Below are 16263 nucleotides of genomic sequence, written 5' to 3'. Positions count from 1 at the left end.
CCAAGGAAATTGGTTAGGCTATGATATAAATAAAAGGGGGAGTCTGAGGAGGGTTATGTGCAGCTACTGATTGGTGGGGAGCGGGGCAAAAGCCACTACCCAAGGGGTGGTTACAGTCACCCCTTTCCCCCAGGGGTAAAGGGAATGACACAGACTGAGCACGGGGACAAGCAGAGGACACCTTCACCTTTGTCTCCTTGAAGAAGGAAGCAGTTTCACCTTCGATTATGGGCTGCAGTAAAGGGCTTCTCCTTTTGCTGGAAGGGGATCCCTGCGACAGGAATTAATAAGCAGGTTATATTACAAGCCTCTTTGCTTTCCCATCCAGCTCTCAGCTTTCTCTGACCACAACAGTCTTTATTACTGTCTTTCAGCCATCTTTCCTAAGCCCTGCCCACCAAATTGTCCCATCATCAAAATGCTTTTCCTAGCTCGCCACTTCCCTTCAGAGTCCACACAGGTCAATCCCTGAAGACCGGGCTCAGCAAGAGCACAGGACTGATATCCAAACACTCAGGGACCTTCTAACTACCAACATCCCCATTCTTGTTCCTTCCCAACTCTAGTAACGACCAGAACACCTCATGGCAATTATTTCCAGGAAGTAGGGCAAACTCAAAATGCAATGCAAGGGTTATCTGAGCTTTGTTGTGCCTTCACCCTATCTCAGGGACCCTGTGGGCTCTAAGTGGAGAAGAAAAGATGATTTTCTTCAGATATAATCCTTTTCTTTATAACTGTATTCTGCAGGATGTTTCTACAAGAGTAGCCTGCCCGAGGTCTCTGGGATGTCCCCTCCTTTATCAAAACAGGCACACTGTTGAGAGACACTTCGAGAGTATACTTCAGGTCTAGCTGTGGACATGGGGGTTTCTGGAAGGGCTGGGGACTAAAGAGCTGCGAATAAAACGAGTAAGGATGTCAGCAGTGATGTGAAGCCAGACCCTGTGTGTCTGTGGGCTTGGCGAGCAAGGGGCTGGAGAACTGAGGCCGGCTTAGGGATGGAGAGAAATTGACCACAACTAAGAGGCTTCTGATGGCTGGGGGGCATCTGTGGCTCCATGCCCTGGATAAGATCAAATCCAGTGAAGACAGGCAGTCAGGTCCCAGGATAGTGGCCAGGGAGGGAAGGTTCAGAACTACCATCCTTTCCCCGTTTCCTTCCACTGCCCGCAGCCTCCAGGAGGCTCATCACTGGACTTCCTTAGAGGAGTCTCCTTAAGTCTGATTCCCAAAGTTGCTCTGCCTCTCCTGGATAGGGAGAGACTGTCAACTCTCTTGGATAGGGAAAGAGCTGTCAAAAGAAGGCCCTTGGGACCAAAAAGGTCCTCTGAAGACCATGGAGAAGGCCCAGTGCCTAGCCTCTTGTGCTGAGAAAGGTTAGGGAGCTGGCCTAGAGTATACATGGCTAAAGCAGGTACAGTGTTTAGCACAAGTCACTTCAGAAGTCTTTGATAAGTCCTTCCATTCTGCACACCTGTAGACCGTGGACACCAATGGCTGCTTTGACTATCAAAGCCTGCGTGTTCATGGGAAAGCACGTCAGGGCCTTATTCATACGTCCAAGGCTCATTCAACCAGAAAACGAGTGGAACAAGGGCAGGAAGGCAATCTACTCACAATGATGGGGATGGAGTTGGCCCGGGACAGGATTTGCTTGACCAGCCGGTACCGATCGTATAGTGGCTTCATAACCTGACGCTCGTTCTTTGTCACCTGAAAAGCAAGAACAAGGTTGCTGACAGGTCAATTCTGGGAGAGCAAACCACCATCTGTCCAACACACACGAGGCCCTCATGACTAAAGAGAAAATGCGCAGGGTGCAATTCAAGTCTTTAGCCATTCTCATAACACTGAAACCAAAGAGACAACCGAGTCAAGAAATACTGAAAATACTTACTTGAGCTACAGGTCAGTAGAAATGTCTGCATCAGTAGTATTTTCCTTTTCTAAAGCTAAGTTATAATTTTTAAAAACAGTAGCGGGGATTGAACCCAGGGCCTCACATAAACTGTGCCAAGCACTTCACCCCGGATCATATCCCCAGACTTTTTAGACCTTTCTTAGACTTCTGCATCCCAATGCGCAAAGTTCCAGATGATTTATTATTTAGGAAAAGGGGATCTCCAGGGAAAGAAAACAGCACACATTTCTATTACAATGTTTATCAGGTTGGCCCATAATCAATTTATTTCCCTCACTTTCACCCCCATGACATTATCTTGTTTTTCAAAACAGGATTTGGGCAAGAAGTAGTTATTCAAGGAACATCTGCTGGCAGAATAGGTGGATGAATCATCCTGTTTCCCTAAAATTTGGCACAGGGCTCTGAGATGTTTAAAGAACAGAATGACTATGTACAGGGGAGGAATCAGATCCAACTCGCAGGTAGAGTATTTGAATTGCCTCTTTCCCTGATGCTTTCCCCTTCCCCATCATACCTCCACAGCTCCAGAAATAAACTAGGTCTACTTGGACCTTACAGTCGATTTCCCTCTTCCCTGAAATGGCTTATCTACTCCTGTTAGGCAAGTTCCCCATCAGGAGCTAGGGCTGTGCCTCTCCCCTCCACGTTCCCGGCCCTCATCATTCTGGGAGAACGCATCATCCTTCACATCATCCCCCTATTGTGTGTACACTTTGTGATTTCATAGTCACTGATACCCAATTCCTATCACAATTTCTCACATATCCACCTCTTCTTCAGACTGCCGCCTCTCGAGGGCAATTGATGTTTTTGTATCCCTGGTAACTATTTTGGCTCCTGACTTACTGGAGATACTGTGTAAATATTTGTAAAATAGGGAAGTGAATAATTTAAATCTAAACAGGTATGCCCAATTCCCAGTATACCTGCATCTTCTCTGATTATTTACATGGTCAATGAGATGGAAGTATCTTCATTTTAAGTCAGCTGTTTGGCTTTTGCATTCCATCACCATCCCACATGTAATGAAGCAAGCATTTTAGACACAGGAAAGGACAACTAGTCTTCCTTTTATTTTTTCTAAATAAACTATTTATTTATTTGGTGCTGGGGATGGAATCTGGGGCTTTGTGCATGCTAGTGAAGTACTCTGCCAGGGAGCTGCCTCACGAGTCCTGGTATTTGGTTTGGATCATTTTTCTCTTATGGGTCTTTTTGTTTTGTTTTGGTTTTTGTCTGAGGCTAGGACTGGAATTGCATCTGACACTTATTTTCCAGCATTGGCTGGTGCTCTATGATCTGAGCCACACCTCAAATCCCTCTCCTTTGTTTTTTTTTTTGGGGGGGGGTTCACCTTCATATGGCAACTCTGGATTATATTCAAGGACAAGCCTGTATTTGCCTTTCTCTGTGTGATCAATGGTAAGTGCACCTTGAATAAACTTCAGAAGTTAGTATAGGACAGACCCTTCATGAGAAATGCATGTGGATTTTCTGTCACTACCAGTAATCACAATAACCTACTGCTCTTATTATATTATAGGATAATTAGTATCTTCATGCTTTTACTATCTAGCCTATAAAATGGACTTGGAATTGCTAATTTCATTAAGAGTGAAGATCCAATGAGGAATTAAGAAATTATTTCATATGAACATGACCAAGAAGTAAAGCATAAATATTCCTGCCAGATGCCAACCATTATGACTACCATGGAAAGACAGTGTCAAGCGTGGGCAAGCAGGTTGAAGAGCTGGAGCCCTACCAGGCTGCAGGGGAGGGCGGGGTATTCTGGACAACTATTTGTGAGTGTCTCCAATGGACAGCTAACTATATGTGCCATTAGTTCTAGTGAATACCACGTGAATATGGTCATTGAAATCCCCGTACCTAATTCTCTTGACTTGTAAACTTCCAACATTCAGATTAAAAAAGCTTTGATGATGCACAATTGCTTAAAAATGACTTTAAACCCAAACATATAGTATAGTAACTTCAAAAATCCTTGCAATCCTCTTCCAAGCTTTACTTGGTTTTCATTTAAGTGGTAGTGCTGAATAGTTTTCTGATGTGTGAAAACTGAGCTATTAAGAATTTTTTTTGTGTGTGGGTCATGGGGTTTGAACTGGGCCTGGGAGTTGTCCATGAGCTCTTCAACTCAAGGCTACCACCCTACTCTGGAGCCAAGCCCCACTTCCCATTTTCTAGAGATTAATTGGAGGTAAGAGTGTCAGGCCCTTTTGAACCAGGCTGGATTTGAACCTTGATCCTCAGATCTCAGCCTCCTGAGTAGCTAGGATTACATGTGTGAGCCAGTGTGCTCAGCTTTAAGATGTTTTTGCACACAAATATAAACAATACAAATAAGGAGACAGGAAGTTCTAGGGAGAGAAGGCAGCACTTCCACTCTGCTTAGGATTCAAAAATAATTCTGATTCTCACTGACTACTATGGGTTTGGTTAATCTGTAAGAATGAGATAATATTTTAAAACACCAAAGGGATCATGAGTCAATAATTATCCACATTCAATGATTATCTAGTCTTAAATAGAGACCATAAAGTTCTGATAAACAAATAGCTGTATTTGCTTGCTTTATCTTTTGTGATGGTTTTCCCTTAGCCTCAAATAACTTCAACATGGTGGAAGTGACCTGGAGACATCCATAAAAATAAATGGGAGCATACTTACTGAAGGGACATATTTACTTTGGAGTTAAAGACAAAATTAGAACTACGGGATCTTAGATGCTAAAACTAGAGAAGGTAGTGAGAGCCTGCTCCCCCCACCAAGACAACAGAGCTGGAACAAGACCTAACTCCACTGATGCAGTTTTCTTTTCATGACTAAGTCAGATACACGTGAACCAGGTTCTTAACAGTGTAAATTTTTTACTTCTAAGCTGAGAGTTCTGCCTATTTTGAGTTTACCAGGGTCTCTGCTTATGAATAGTGGTATAAATGCAGAACTTGGTGAAGAATTATCTAAAGACACAAGAAACCACACACACACAAGCTTTTGCACCCGTGAGTCATAATACTCCAGTGAGACAAAATGAGGCAAGTTCTTATAGCTGTTAAACTGTTAAAAGTTTTGGCCCATTATTCTGGTTAACAGCAACTATCTTCTTTACTACAGAGTAATAATAGTAGGTCATCTCTGTAAAGCTCAGGAAAATCCAACCACAGCTAACCAAAGGACAGTATTTACATATGGCTCTATTTAAATGCAAAGCTGGCTCTGTTCACTGTTGTGTCAGTCCCTATGGTTTTAAAACACAGAATTAAATTATGACAATGAGGAAAAGAACTCAGCAGTTCTAGTGAAGTGGCCTGTTCTTTCCTTCTCCACACTTATTGTCAAAATGTAATATATACTGAAATAACATGCTGCGCTATAGTTATTAGTTGTCTTTTTCTGTAACAGTCTTTTGATGACACCCTTAAATTTTGAAAAGTACACTTTAATAAAAACTGGCAAGGAATGATATGCCTGTATATCATGTGTGTCTGTCTACAGTGTATGAACAGCACATAATGTTTTGGCCTGTAGTTCTGATGGCTGATACCCTTTTAATCAGAATCTGTAGATCACCAGCATCCACGAGGGTCCTGGGAAGACAGTTTCTCCCCGGATGTACATGTGTTTTTATCTACAAAGAGGATTATCCAAATGATATTTATAATCCACGGTTCATGGCAGTACCACAGATCTAAGAATGAAAGTCTCAAGTTTGCTTTTCAGCCTGGCCTGGGATCAAGTGAACTCTGCTTTTCCGGAGGTGGTTACAGAATCACGTTTCAGAGACAGGCAGAGTCTGGCCTGGAAGCAACAATGAGCCACTGACTCTTATTCCCTCAAGCATTTGTTCCCTGCCCTGTGAGATGTCACAGTCACCAGGCCCAGCTGAAAGGGAACAAGGCAGAAGATTGAACTATCATCTCATAGTACCAATGGTAAGAGAGTAAAAAGGTGCATTTCTGGTCCTGATATAGTCATTTAATCAGAACGAGGCTGCAGAGAATAAAGCATATAATTACAACAGAAGCCAAAACTATCATTTACTGTGCAACCCTTAAAGCAACTTGGCCCCACTTCTGCACTACCAGACATCCTACAAGTAAGCATACATGCAAGTGTCTCTCTCTGTGTAACTGTAATATCTTAATTTCCATGACAACCCCCGACAGCCATCTACTCCATAAACAAAACCCCCGAGAGTCCTAGAGGTTCCAAGAACTCTAAAGTCATGAAGCAGGTCCCATTCTAGGCATGCAACTCCAAGGTTCATTGTGTGCACATGGCCTCAGTCCAGGTAGAAAGAGAGAAGCTGCCCAACTTAGAGCAACTACTATGACAGCATACAAGCCAGTGAACTATCACTGAACTCAAATCAATCCACAAGGTAGTGGAGAGCTCCTCAAAGCTTCTGGCAGGAAGTCCTCCAAAGAATCTATCCATGTCACAGGTGGAATCCATGCAAAGAAAAGGAGAAAGTACAAGGTGTCAAGGGTGACTTATGCTTGTCAACTTGGTTACTGAGGAGCTTGAGGTCTAAGGATCATGGTTTGAAATTAGCCTGGACAGGAAAATTTGAGAGACTGTTATCTCCAATTACCCACGTTGTGGCTCAAGTGGTAGAGTGCCAGCCTTGAGTGGAAAAGTTAAATGACAGCACCCAGGTCTTGAGTTCATGCCCCAGTGTTGGAAAAACAAAAACAACAAAACAACAAAAACCAAGGTGTCTACAAGCTCCATACTTAGGTCCTGAGCTTCTGGTGGTGAACGCATTTGCCTGTGTTCACAAAGTTCAGTTCTACCTCTATAAACCCTGGATACTCCAGCAGCAAAGGATCCGATTTCATAATGCATTTGAGCTTGAGCATCTATTCTTTGCTTCAATGCCTTTCCAAAATCCGAAACAAAATTTGGCTGAAACATGACCATTATCCCAGACAGCTAGTATTTTTCCACTGCAAGGACAGGCCAGCACAATCAATCATCATCAGTGCCAGCATTTTCTTAAAAAAGAAAAAGAAAAAGAAAACCGTTTAACCCTGATTTATTCAGCAGCAAAGTACAGTGGAGGATCCAGTCTGCAGATGGTTGCTGCATTTGTTCTGTGTGACAGAGCTTGTACTAGATATGACAATTAGATGTAACACGAGGAGGGCAATACCCAGAATGCACTGCCCTCACAGACCTCCATCCTAGTGCCTGGGGCGCAGCTCAGTGGCAGAGCATTCTTAAGACCCTGTGCTCACCTGCGCACCAGTGGCTCACACCTGTAACTCAGGAGGCTGAGATCTGAACATCACAGTTAGAAACCAGGCCAGGTAGGAAAGTGACATTCTTATCACCAATTCTAGTAAATTATTTTGGAAGCTTCTTTATATAAAATAATACATTTTAGGTTAAAAAGTGTATACCCACTTAGTTATGATTGAGGCCGGAAAAAAAAATACTAGACTTTTTGGTTCTATTGAAATCAGATCTGTGAACCTATGAACTTGAACTTCCATCTGATGGCTTTGAAGGGTTTGCTTTGTTCTTGACAGCATTCTGAAGGGTAACCCACAGGAAGAATGCAAAAATGTCTGCTCAGAAGGTTTGCTAGGAGATAGTGGAAGCCTAGCTAGTTCCTGCCTCCCCAGCAGTGTAGAGCAAATGCATCCAGAGTAACAATCCACCTCACATGCTGACTACGAGAGCCATATTGTAGGCACTTCACACTTAATTCTGAGTGCACCTGAAACCCCTGCATAAACATACACTGCTTGCAATTGCCATTCAGAGAGACTGATTAAGTTAGTACATAGTCTAGGCCAACGCTACTATTTTAGAGTCTGAAAGCCATGAACCATCCACAACTTTTGGAACAGACCTGGGACAGCCTTCTCACTCTGTACATTCTATACCCCCCACCCTTAATTTCTCCTATAATCTCCTACCAGTAATTTAATTTTAGTTAAAATTTCAAATTAATTTCAGTTTAGTGTCTACTAGCTAACAGCTCTCTTATGGTCAAAGCCTTCCAAAAGCTTAGCTACAGTGTAAATATAAAGTAAGCCTCCTTTATTCTACGTACACAGAAAGCAAACACTAGGGAGTCCCATCTACTGAATACTGAGTGTTGTAAATCCATTTCTAAATCTGTTTCCCAATCAGAAAATTGAGGGCATCACGTACCGGCCGTCCATGGATGCTTTCGTAATACAACAGCGCTTTCTGCAGAGCCACTTTTTCATTAGCAATCTGGTCTTTGGTCATATCCTGTATAAACAGAGGAATAAGACATGAAAGAAGTGCAAAGCATTTGTGAACATTCCAACTTCTTTACTGATTTAAACAAACCCACTAAGAGAACACCGAAAAAAATCTGAGGATGTTTTCTTCTTTCGCACAGCTCTCTCTGGCTCTTTTGAAAGCTCTCTTGGGAATGAGTACCTCCTGACCTCTTGCCAGTACATGGCCAGTGCAGCAGTCAGAAACACATGTTTGCAACTCCCCTGTGGCAGCCAAGGAAAAGACTGAGAAAAGCAGGCCTGCCAGACACTAGAGGCAGAGCTTAATGACTCAAGCGCTGACTAGAACTTACAGTGTCCTGCAGCAGATTTGTGTATAGCCCTATCATCTCAGTCAGGTTCAGGAAGCTTCATTGTCAAGTACATCCACTAGAGCTGTCTGCTTTCCATCTGTAGCCAGGAAAACACCTCTAGAGGAATAGGGGGTTTAAGAAAGCATCCTGTGCCCTGGGGGATTTGTGTGGCACCCATGCCTTGTGTTTCTAAGACTAGTGGATCTCTGGGGACAGAATCCTCACACCTTAATGTCCTCAGGGCGGCTGCTTTCTGCTCGCTTTTCCTGCAGCTTCCGCTGAATACAGTCCAGGGTGGCTTCCACGCTGGGTTTGAGGGCTTTATCCACCAGCTCCTGCTTCTTTTCTTCTTCTTTTTCCAGCTGGGAGCCGAAACTCTTGGGGAGGGTGTTACTTCGTTGCCTCATCCTGGGGGCGAGGTCCTCTTCAGAGATCTTTAGTTTTGAATCTAGGGGAGATGATTTGGGGGTAGAGAGACATGAGAACTGATGTCTGATGAGCCCACATGGCTTTTCCGTGATGCCAATAACTGCTTAGCCATATCTTTTTATTTTTCTTCAGAGAATATCTAATTATAATATCAGTGGAAATCCTTGAGTCATTATATAAAGCCCAAATAATAATAAAAATGCTTTCCTGGATGATCTGAATCGTTTCCCAAACCCTAATTCCTGAGAAAAACGTTAGCTAGTTCACACCTATGCTGAAGCTACCTCAGCTTGGAAGACGTTCTCAGAATGGGCACATTCTTTCCCATGGCTTGTTTCCTTATGCATGGAGGTATGCAATGATCTCATGTATAACCACTGGGCAACTTTTCCCGGATGACTTAAGTACATCATTGTGAAATTTTTTCACTTTGTATTCTATTTAGTTGTTGGTATGATTCTCCTAAATGACACAGCTTTATGAGGGACATGGATCAACATTTTACAGCTTCATCTCTGAGTCTACATGTCTTCTAGGGACATAGCCTGAGAATGAATGGGTGTTTCAGAACTGATGGCGTGAGCCACCATTCTTTTCATGAGTGGAGGGATGAATGTTGTGGAATTTGTATCACAACAGATTCAACCATCCTGTGACCGGACACTGAGGAATTGTGGGAGGAGGGTCCGGAAGCATGGACCGGGGCAGGGGGCTGGAAAGCACATCAGTACCCTGCAAGACCTCACCAGTGGCACTCAGTGAGACTTGAAGCCATGGTGCCAGCCCCTGGCTTATTTCATGGAAGCTGTGTCACAGATCTAGAGTGTCATTGCTTACCTTTAAGTTGTTTCCGGAATTTGGCAAGGTCGTTTGTCCATTTCAGAACCTCTGGGTTGGCTGCTTTGTCACTGTGGGAAGGCTAAGAAGGGGAGATGGACAGTCAATGTTTCCAGAGGAAGGGAGGGAAAACTAGTAGCAGGTGATTATCTTATTATTATTATTTTATTATTAACTAGGAAGTCAAAGTTGAGTCCATTCAGGCTAAGAAATTAATCATGCTTCAGCAGAGCAAACTTTTTTTAAAGATCATTCTTATTTATAGCTGATTATATTGGATGATTTGAAAGGATTCTTCAGAGGTACAATACTGGATGTTTCTCTTAATGGATGGATGTCTATGAAGAACATAACTGTCTTTCTATTTGTTTATTTGGTGCTGGTCTTGGGGTTTGAACTCAGGGCATGGGTGCCATCCCTGGACTTTTTGATTCAAGGCTTGTGCTTTATCACTGTAGCCAGCTTTTTTTTTTTTTAATTGGTGGTTAATTAGAGATAAGAGTCTCACAGACTTAACTGCTCGAGTGGCTTTAAACCACGACCCTTCTCATCTCAGTCTTCTGAGCATTATAGGCATGAACCACCAGTACCCAGCTCTTGCCCGTTTTTGGTGGGAAATCTACAAAATACCTGTCTGGCCAATGCCACAGAAAATACTGAAACCATAAAACATGCCTTTTGGCCTGCCTAGTGGAAAGTATTTAGAATAGAGCCCAAAGTACAATGAGCTCAGCATGCAGGGAAGTTTAGAAGATGATCTTGAACTAAGTCTGGGCCAAACAAAAGATTTTATCCATTGCTTTGTCCCATTCCTGCTCTCCGAAAAGCTTACAACACGTAGGTGCCAGTACTGGGGCATTGAACTTAGAGACCAAGTGCCATCTTTTAGCTTTTCCCACTCCAAACTGGTGCTCTACCACTTGAGCCATACCTTTACTTCCAGATTTTTGCCACTTAATTCAGGATAAATGATTACTTTTGTCATATTTTGAAGTTTAATTTCATTTTAAGTATTTTAATGACAAAATACAGAAACATTAACTTTCTTCCACTTCATAATATGTTTCAACAAATAAATATAAGTAACATAAAAATGCATAGTTGAATATATATGTTTATCTGGTTATTTGAAATAGGATAGGGAAGGGGGGAAAACAAGATGAGGGGCGGGGGTGGGGGGAGGGAAATGGGGACCAAAACATGAGAAAGGGTATCAATGTTTGTGAAGTAATGTACCTTCTATCTGGTGAATATAATGTAACCTCTCTATTAATTACAATAAAAATTATATGAAAAAAATGCATAGTTGAGAAATCTTTGTCTCAGACTTTAAGATTGTGTAACATATTGAAATATATACATCAAATATTTTCTAAACAACAACAACAACAGAGAGTCTCATGGACTTTCCTTCTGGGCTGGCTTCTTTGAACCATGATCCTTAGATCTCAGCCTCCTGAGTAGCTAGGATTATATGTGTGAGGCGCTGGTGTCTGAGCTGTCTTTTGTTTGGAGAGTCTCTGGATGTGTCCCTTAACTCTGACCACTTCTGCGTCACTGATGTGCTGGCATGTCAGGGGCCAGGAGGAGGAGAGGGTTCAAGGGAAGGACACTTACTCTATACTTCCTTTCTTCTTCAAATCTGTCTTCAAACTTTCGGATCTTCTTTTTTAGGCTCTGAATCCTCCGGGTGAGCTGGGCGGGTGTCAGGTCTTCCTGGTCATCATCGTAGGATCCCAGAGAGGAACTTCTCCGCCTGCGAGGGGTATGACTTGAGTTAGCATCCCCGTAAACAACCCCGGATGTTGGCAGAACTTAGGCAAGTGGATCAACATGGCTTCTATGTGAACTGCTTCACTCTGTGAAGATGCTTCTGGCCTTTCTGTGCTCACATTTACAATCAGCACAGACACACCAAGTGTTCACTGCACACGTAAAAGATCTGAGGAGCTTAGGAAAGCAATGCCAATGGGGACCTGAACTCTCTGCTGCAGTTGGGAGTGGTTCAACTGGAAAACCACAAAGAGACTGTGTACCTACTAGAACGGTGACTGTCAGCTGAGCTCCTGTATAGACTCCCAATTGATTTCTTTTTTACACAGTCCCTAAGTTTGTGAGCATGATGCATTTGCTTACTAGCAGCCCATGTCAACACACCTCATGAAGGAATGGGAGTTGGGGGGAGAGGGAGGCACTTCCGTGTCATCCAGGTATTGCCTGCTCTGCCCATAGGCGTAGAAGCGAGGGGAAAGCATCGGGTCATTGTCTTCATCTAGAAGCTGGTGAATCAGGCGTCCAGCCTGTGGGGAGAGGCGGGCTTCGTCAGAGTCCACAGTCTCCCGCTGCCATGAGGAAAAGGTGGGGACGGGCTCTGGAAAGGAACAGCAAGAAGACATTAGTGTTGTTATTGTTATCATTTTTGTGTTTGTGTATAGGTACTGGGGCTGGCACGCTACTCCTCTTCAGGCTCTGGTCAATAATTGGAGATAAAGAGTCTCACAAGCTTTCCTGTCCCATCTGGCTTCATGATCCTTAGATCTCAGCCTCCTGAGTAGCTAGGATTACAGCCATGAGGCATTGGTGTCTGGCTTTATTATCATAATCTTTAAGTAGTTATACAAAGGGGTTTTAATTCAGCCAATCAATTTATAAGTATAACATCTCAATCAGTGCCAAACTGTTCTTGAAAGTATTGCTCCCAAATGCTTTAAGTAGTCGTATGCTAAGTGGCTCTTCACTTTAGATACTAGGTACAGATTAAAATGATCACTGTGCCACGCGTTCTCTGTATTTTATCTCTATTCTTATTTTCCCTCAAAGAAGAATTTGCTATGACTGCTGTGAGGAATAGGTTGGAAAAAGGTAGGTCAGTGATGAAAAGAAGACAGAGGCATTTGGTACCATGGCTGGCCGTTAAAAAGACTTAGCCATCACATTCGCTTTGTGAGAGCCTAGTTGAGGGTTTGCAACTTCCGCTTCAATACTCCACTAAGCTGTTTCCTGTGCTTTTGCTTAGTGAATGAGATTAGCCCCATTTCTGATTTGTTGTTTTGCACTTGGAATTGCAGAAGTGCCTTAGAACTACAGTGAGTGAGTCAAAAGAGGAGGAGAAAAAGAAAATTTTCCAGAGGGTGAATTTTTGACAGTCTGTAGGAGAAATGATCATACACCCACAAAATGTTGATCTGTCATGTTGAGAGGGAGCGGGGTAAGAGTCATTCTATTTATTGTCAGGCCCGTCTCGATATTTATTTCAAAGGTCCTCCTCCTTATTAAAAAATTCACTGAAAAGATTTTAAAGGTAAGTCTCAAGGATGCACAGTAATCTGTTGATAATACTCTGCATTAAAAAACAGTTAAGCTTTAAATGAACTTATGGGTTAGAGAATTATATAAGGCTGAAATTTGACCACTGTCCTTAAGTTTTGGGATTTCTATAGTCTGAATCATGAGACTATCAGTGCTCCTTTAGCCATGAAACTATAAAATGTACAAACTTATCTTAAATAAGTTTTTTATTATTATGTAGAATTTCTATCTAGAAAGACCAAATATCTGGCTCTTTTTTTTTAAATCTAGAGCTAGGGATAGCCTCATTCATCATCTACCCTCAGGATTTTTCATTATTGTCTCACCATGGAACATCAGGAAATATCGACACTCAGATCGACTCCACTCAGAAGAGTAGGATATTTAGCTGAAGGTCTGGCTATGACTGACTGACTGACAGACACAGACAGACAGACAGACAGACAGACACACACACACACACACACACACACACACACACACACACAGCCTCTCCAGGTGACTCAGTGCAGCCAGGTCTAAGAACCATGGGCTCCACCCATGCAATGTCATCTAAACCTAATGGATATAAAGCACTGGGTCTAACAGTCCCTTGACTTCCGGATCACTGCTTCCATGTAGAAAGTGCTGGGTCTTTTGTGAAAACTGTGAAGAATCCACAGCAAAATAGGGAAGAGAGGCACACTAAAAAAAAAAAATAGGGCCAGGAGTTTGGCCTAGTGGTAGAGTGCTTGCCTAGCATGCACGAAGACCCGGGTTCGATTCCTTGGTACCATATACATAGCAAAAAGCCGGAAGTGGTGCTGAGGCTCAAGTGGTAGAGCTCTAGCCTTGAGAAAGTCCAAGGACAGTGCTCAGGCCCTGAGCTCAAGCCCAGGACTGGCAAAAAAAAAAAAAAAAAAAAAAAAAAGCTTCATGTGGAGGGAGGGAGGAGGTTCAAAATATAAAAGAACCTAAATCATCTGGGAGCACAGATAACTTTTCAATATTTTGAAACCTGGAGGTATGTTCCAGACATGATTTGTGTGTGCTGAGGTTCAGGAAGTTGTGGAGAAGACATTAGGAAAGTCATGTGACATCTCAACACTTGTATCAAACACCATTTGTCTTCTGCTAAGTGGCAGGGCTTAGATCTAAACAGCTAGGCTCTGCCAACATAAAAAGGGGGAGAAATGGACTGGGAGGTTAGAAGAGGGTGAGAGCAAAGTAATCCCTGAACAAAGGTAAAAATACAGTTGCTGAAAATGAACTGCTGAGCTGATCAGATTTCACCTTCCATTTCTTAAGATGATAGTTGTTTTCTGTAAGGACAAAAACTCAACCCAGACAGGAGAGGAGGACTGAGGAAGGGTTCAGACCAGTGGAAGAGCCATGCAGCCCATAATAACCTTACGGCAAAACAACTGGGGGGAAGGGCAAGAGGTTTTTTTTTTTTTTTATGGGGACAGAGGGCTTTGGCAAAACCAAGTCTCATGTTGATTTTGGCATAAGGGTGTGTTGGTTAGTTTGACATTTATACTTACTAGAAAAGAAATAATCTGAAAAGGTATTACCTTAGATCCTGAGCCCTCTGGTTTGTCTGACTCTAGCAGAATATCTCCTTTAAAATGTTATCTCAAATCTTACCATTTTCAAGCATGTGACAAAGAGAAGGCTCTCTCCAGGCAACTGTGACTTTTTAGTTTATTATAAAATACCAGTCATAGAACTCAGCTATGATTGGACAGTGGTGGCTAATGGGGTCATCTATTCATTTTCTTGTTTGTGAACCCAGCCTTATTCTGTAGCTTCCTTCTGTACCAATCATCTCAATGATACAAATAACAAATATGTCCTTTTCCCAGGGTGGACAACAAGACGCATGCAGGAAATGCTTAGGTGCAAAAATCTCAGCCCCAGAGGTGACATTTTCCTAATTAAATTATGGAGTTGGGTAAAAGAGACAATTTTCTTTTCCTCCTCTTCCTCCTCTTCCTCCTCCCTCTCCTCCTCCTCTTTTTTTCTTTTTGTGCCAATACTGGTGCTTAAACTTGGGTCTTGTATTCTTGCCTGACTTTAAAGCTCAAGGCTGGTGGTACTCTACCACTTGAGCCACAGCTCCACTCCTGGCTTTTTGTTGTTGAAAAGAGTCTCATAGATTTGTCAGATCTCAGTTCTCTGCTTCCCAAATAACTGGGATCAGAGGCATAGGCCACCAGCTCGGCATCCAGCAAGAAATCATTTTCATCTTCATTTTAAAACATGGTAGGTAAAACTACTATAAATTACAGCTTGTACAAAAATAAGAAAGATTTTACTATTAGTCATCAGGCAGAGCACGAAGGAGATATTTCCTGCTTCTGTAATATGAAATGCTTACATGATGTCTTTCTCCTTTTTCCCTCTTTTCCTGTCATTCTCTTGTAATTTAAAAATCCTTTTCAAACAAGTTACAAAGAGCCAGAAAATCATTCAATATAATGAAAGAACCACTGTCTCTACATTGTAGTTTGAAATGATCTAAGAATACATGGCTAGCATATGTCTGAATAGCTGATTCTCACTTAAAACATGGGTAGGATTTGCATACGGCGATGTAGTAAACAATGTCCAATTGTTTGACATTTTAATCAGTAATTCTTTATATTTTAATCAGTAACTCTAGGGCAATAAAACAAAGAAAGATATTATAAGAAAATTGTTTAAAGAGAAAACAGAAAATATCTGATGCATCAAATGGATTATCCTGCCAAAATACCATTAAAGTGCATTTCCATATCTAGACCAGAATTCCTTGGTTCTGTGATTTTGCTTTTAGTTATCTCTAGACTAGAATTCCTTGGTAGTTGCATGCCTTGTCACAATGAACTTGAAATATAATTGTGACATATTTCTTCATTAAAAATTAATCCATCTAGGCAGGTCAGCTGACATCACAGCAGGTCAGAAATAACACAGATAAAAGCTATATTTCTGCTATCTAAGTAATAAAAAATAGGTCCTGGGGGAGGTATGATTCAGACACTTTAGTACCCATGGAAACAAAGGAAACACACTGCAGGGTGAGGGACCACATATCTGAGTAATGGCAGTGTGGTCACCCAGACACTGCCACTGTGCTTACAGCAAATGCTGGATCCATTTACCATAGGAAAGTAAACTTGTGATTGAGCTGACATTTCTA

At 42.2% G+C, this 16263-nt stretch overlaps 1 protein-coding gene across 2 annotated transcripts in view; it reads right to left on the bottom strand.

Annotated features, from left to right (window-relative positions):
- Fam13a (family with sequence similarity 13 member A) overlaps positions 1–16263 on the bottom strand; it is a 75710-nt gene that overhangs the window by 6116 nt on the left and 53331 nt on the right. For both annotated transcript variants that reach the window (XM_090356808.1, XM_090356807.1), the window contains 7 exons: positions 11949–12162; positions 11409–11547; positions 9792–9873; positions 8753–8973; positions 8117–8200; positions 1621–1716; positions 188–271 (listed from right to left, as the gene is read on the bottom strand). In XM_090356808.1, the coding sequence (XP_090212934.1) occupies positions 188–271; positions 1621–1716; positions 8117–8200; positions 8753–8973; positions 9792–9873; positions 11409–11547; positions 11949–12162 (920 nt within the window). The remainder of the gene's footprint in view (positions 1–187; positions 272–1620; positions 1717–8116; positions 8201–8752; positions 8974–9791; positions 9874–11408; positions 11548–11948; positions 12163–16263) is intronic.

Source organism: Megascapheus bottae, chromosome 23, assembly GCF_031878675.1.
Source record: "Megascapheus bottae isolate mThoBot1 chromosome 23, mThoBot2.hap1, whole genome shotgun sequence".
In the NCBI taxonomy this organism is placed as follows: domain Eukaryota; kingdom Metazoa; phylum Chordata; class Mammalia; order Rodentia; family Geomyidae; genus Megascapheus; species Megascapheus bottae.
The sequence above is the reverse complement of the archived record's forward strand: the minus strand, read 5'-3'. Positions and strand labels throughout refer to the sequence as shown.